This window comes from Polypterus senegalus, chromosome 13 (assembly GCF_016835505.1).
Source record: "Polypterus senegalus isolate Bchr_013 chromosome 13, ASM1683550v1, whole genome shotgun sequence".
Taxonomy (NCBI): domain Eukaryota; kingdom Metazoa; phylum Chordata; class Cladistia; order Polypteriformes; family Polypteridae; genus Polypterus; species Polypterus senegalus.
The window spans coordinates 160,320,376-160,325,044 of NC_053166.1; the positions used below are offsets into that span (position 1 = coordinate 160,320,376).

The window sequence follows — 4,669 nt, forward strand, 5'->3', positions numbered from 1 at the left end:
GGCCTGTTAAAGCCCACTGCAGCACTTCTTGTGTAATTTTGGGCTCTGCAATAATAAATTGTATTGTTAAACATTTGAATCTCTAGCAAAAGTAGAAATATTTCTAAATGTCTTAAAAATGTAAAAATCATGCTGCTGTGCTTTTCTGAATGTAGAATAAAAGAAAAATAATACCTGCTAATTAAATTAGATAAGTGCTATCAGGTGTTGTCACTGATTAGGAATCTGGTTGATACAAAAACCACCAGCCACGGGGGGCCCACAGGGCCGAGGTTGGGAAACGCTGATTTAAGGGGTCTGAGTCTTCCAGAGCAAGTCAAATAAAATGAGTTTGAAAGAAGTTAATTAGCAGCAAAAATTGGTCACTCATTAAGAAAAGGGTTAGAATGAAAGCCTGCAGCCACGGTGGTCCTCGAGGACTGGAGTTGGCGCCCCCTGCTGCGATGGAGCAGCACACTATTCACCGTTGCTGGCTGCTCGTGTTTTAAGCTGACGGGAGCAGACGCTGTCTCTTTAAGCTCTGAGGGCGGAGAGGAAGTCGGTCGCATGGCTCACAGCTTTTTTTTTTTTTTTTTTTTTAACTCAAATTCTTCAGTTACAGTCTGGCATTTCCTCTGTGCTCCGTCCCGGCAGAAACTCTCATGTCTGATATTTGCTTTTTCTCTGCAGGACAGCCAAAGTTTTTCTTAACAACAAAGAACAACACGCGCTCGCAAATAAGAGACATAGCTAGGCTCTTCATCCGGGAGGGGACGCCACCGTTATCAGGCAAGACGCCGTTCAACACGAGGAACTGTGAGTCTGGCTTCACTTTTATCTTCTTGCATGTTTGGATGAACTCATTAAAATGGGATAGTGGCTGAAACGTTTTTCTCTAATCCTAAGCATGACGGTGTACACCCTAAATCTGAGGGTTTTCTGGCCCCTGGTCTTCTGCATCCTCCTGGCTACACTGTGCTTCCACCAGATTTTACACCGAGGCCACGATTCAGGACCGGATGGCTGTGATACTCGGAGCCATGCACTTCTGTCTCTGGTCAAACTGATCTTGGCGTTTGGCTTTGGTTTTCTTCTCATCAAGCGTTGTTCGTCGTCTCCAAGGACAGGAAGGAGGGAAGAGCGAAAGCTCCTGGAATCCCTGGCAGGACCACCAGCTGGGCACCCAAACGCAGCAAGGAAAGAGCTGCTGGACACCTATTATGAAAAGCAGGTCCGCCTGTCTCCCCACGTCTTAGGACATAGCAAGGCACATGTGGCCAAACTGGTGAGCGAGCTGGTCCGAGCAGGCCGGGCTGACATTCCCCCCGAATCCTCACTCGCTTTCCGTGGAGACTACATTCAAATTGGCAGTGCCTACGAGGAGCACAAAGTGGGAAGCCCTGACTGCTTTGACCTTCTGGTTCCCCTGCGCCTGCCCCGTGGACTCAAGCTGGAACCTCGATGCCACTTAACTGGAGACTGTGGTCCTGGGGGTCTAGCGGGTTGCAGTCTGGAGACTCCTCGGAAGTCTGACTGGGTACGGCATCACCGTGCTTTTGTAGATGGGTTCTTCGGAGAACTTGGGGGGAGCGAGTTTTACAGGCTACGCCCACCACAGGTCCTGAGATGGTTTTACTCCAATGTGCAGCGCTGCTTGAGTGCCATCCGTTACCCATTTGAGCAACGCTGCTACATCACTCTGAGCCTAGCAGAGGATCGCGTGCTGCTTCACCTGAACCCTCGATCTGACTATGTCTGTTGCCACATCTCCATGGGCGTCCGCCTTATCCCTGCCTTGCACCTTGGGGATGGTGCTTACCTCGTTGCCCAGCCCAAGTCTGGAGTGCCAGGCAGCTTGCATGAGGTGCTGTGGAATGTTTACTTCCCCAAACATGAACAAAAGTTTTTGGGCTGGGTTAAGGGTCGAATGCCTGCCAGCTCTTGCCACCTCAAATGTCTGCAGCTCCTGAAAGCCATGAGGGAGCTTAGTGGTCAGATGATGGATGTTAAGGGTGCCACCCAGTGGAGAACTGTCCTCTCCTCTTATGCCATAAAGATGGCCTGGATGCAGCTGCTTTTGTGCACCCCGCCTGAGGCTTGGGAGGAATGCCATCTGGTGGAGCGAATGGAGGACTTGCTGCGCACCCTTCGAGACGGCCTGCATAAAAGGCAAATCGGGCACATTTTTATGAGAGGGGATGCTGGCCCGTTGCCGGATTTCCACTGTCTTCCCAAGTTCCTCAAAGAGGTGCCCCCTACGAACCTAATAGCAGGATTTGACCCTGCTGACCTGGATCTCGTCTCGGCTAGACTTGCTTACTCCTGGGTCCACCTGCACCGACTCATCCGACTCGGTCGTCCACAGCGGGACAGTGCAGCAAGGGCAATGAGGTGTAAACATCTCGATTCCACCTAGTCACTGAAATTCTGCTGAGGAGGTTCTTTAAAATTAGAAAGCCCCAGATCGAGGGCACTTAGTACTTGACGGCTATTGTGGTACGATGCCAAGTATTGTGTGATGCAGCAATCAGTGAGCAAAGTAAAAAGCATGCTGTTTGAATGAGGCAAGACTGCGTGTCAGTAAAAAAGAAGCTTCAAAATGGGCCTTTGTGGTTGGAGAACAGCGGCTAGTAAGAGGAAACGATGGACACTTTGTGATGAGACAGTCAGGTTCTCGTTTTCGAAAGCAATACATGTATGGGTGTGAATGGATGTTTGCGTGTCTCTGCAGATGTATGACCCAGCCATGAGTGTTTTCACATATCCATTTCTGATGGTGGTTGAAGTGTGAGGAACGAACGTTCATGAAACATTAGTAACGTAGTGAAACCTAAGAGGAGAGAATGCAGCTCATTAGTTTAGTTTGGGCTTATGTTTAGTAATTAAAAGCCATTTACAAACCACTGGCAAAGGACGGGACTGTGTGGTTGGGCAGCTGGGCTAGACTTACCACCATAAGTGCAGGGGAGAGTTTAGGCCAGCGTGCCGTTGAAAGAAACATGTCAGTTGACAAGAGTGCCATTCATACGTATGTAGCACATTGAAGAGCTGTCATTGTGGCGTCAAGACGTGGTTACATGAAGAATCCTGGGAGCTAAGTGAGGACTCAGTGCACCATTTTACCTGCTATATCAGGTGCTCTGTTTAACTCACTGGGCTTTAACTCAAGCTTGTTCACACGGCTCATCTTACCTGTGGGTTAGGAGGTCTTTTCTACTTGCTGGTGCAGGGTGGTCCCTTTTTCTCAGTAGGTGACAAAGTTGGTTTTACTCACTGAGTCAGGTGCCTTCTGTTGCCCATTGGCTTAAATAACCTTATATCCACCAGCACAGGTTGTCTGTTTTACCTGCCGGGTCATTTGGTTTGTTTAAAAGTAAGGGTCTCTTTTACCATACCCACTGTGTCAGATGGTCCATTTTAGCCAGTGGGTTAGGTGGTCAGTGTTACAGACACACTTGTGGTCTGCTTTACCTATTAGCTCAGGTGGCACATTTTTCCCAGTTGGTCAGGTGGTTTCTTGTCCTTCCTGGGTCAAACGTTTGCTTTGGACGTGGAGTGTGAGGAACACAATGGGTGTGCGTAGTTAGCCGCTGTCTAGTGCCTTCATGAACTAAACAATGTGGCCTCCACTACAGAGGCATGCAGAGTCAGCAGTGCAGCTAGGATTGACTTTCAGACCTCCTCTGCCATCTTTTGCCCCTGGTTGGTTTCTTACAATGTGAAGACTGCAATATGAATGTTGATTTTCATATTTTTTTGCATAAACATTAAGGTCACATATAAAGAAAATAGAGCCTGGTATTGAGCAGAGCTTCCCATATAATTTCCTCCTACCGGTGTGATGGATTGTGTGGCCAGACTTAATTGCATGTTTCTGATCTTTTAAGCATGTGGCCAGATGTGCATCATTTTTTCCAGGCTGGCTACACTACACATAGTTTGCCTCTTTAGCCTTCACTAACTCTGAACAGAACATAACACGTCAGCATTTATGTTTCAGTTGGCATACACAGACTTTTTTTGTTTTATTGTGTATAAATCCAGAGTACGTGTCACTGAAGTAGTTGTGAGATTTCAGGGCCCCTGACTCTGCACTTGGAGCATTTTTTAGTTTCAGAGCTGCTTGTCAGAAAGGCTGCCGTACAACCACGTTAAGAATATTCAAATCATCAGAGTTTCCACTTCCAGCTAAAAATGGCCTTGGGTAAGTGAAAATCAAATAGGCCGCTGTTTCCTGCTGTCAGACTGGAGCAGGCAGACCTGAGGCCACAGAGAAAGTCAAAGAAGCAATTTGTGGAGCAGCAACACGAAGACAAGCAGATGTGATTTCTGACTGCACAGGCCAAGCACAGGGGTCTCTAATAGAGCAATCAAATAAAAAAGAGGACAGCTTGAGTCACTCCACTTGCACTTCTAGTCAAAGGAAGGAAGCATTCATGTGGGGCTAGTGTTTAGAAAAATTGCTATACAGTTTGGTGTGCCACGTATCTGAAAGTTAACACCATTAAACGAAACCCTGAATCTTCCACAATACAAAGTTCATCCTGTTGCCTTTGCCAAAGTGAGTTGTGAAACCCCCTCAGTTTCACACACAGTGAAAATAATGTACCTGTGTACATCAATGTGTTTGTATAAATACAGTGCATTCACTGTGTGAAAATATATACAGAATATAATGATTCAATTTCAA

General features: G+C 47.2%; 1 protein-coding gene across 1 annotated transcript; it reads left to right on the forward strand.

Moving 5' to 3' along the window:
• The first annotated feature begins 590 nt into the window (after positions 1-590).
• Positions 591-4,669, forward strand: LOC120542712 (inositol 1,4,5-trisphosphate receptor-interacting protein-like 2). The gene is made up of 2 exons (XM_039775343.1): positions 591-795; positions 886-4,669. The coding sequence occupies exon 2, from the start codon at positions 887-889 to the stop codon at positions 2,393-2,395; it is 1,509 nt and encodes a 502-aa protein (XP_039631277.1). The 5' UTR covers positions 591-795; position 886; the 3' UTR covers positions 2,396-4,669.

What these genes read in the sequence shown, in the direction of transcription:
- LOC120542712 (XM_039775343.1), top strand. Translation starts at nt 887, where the DNA reads ATGACGGTGTACACCCTAAATCTGAGGGTTTTCTGGCCCCTGGTCTTC.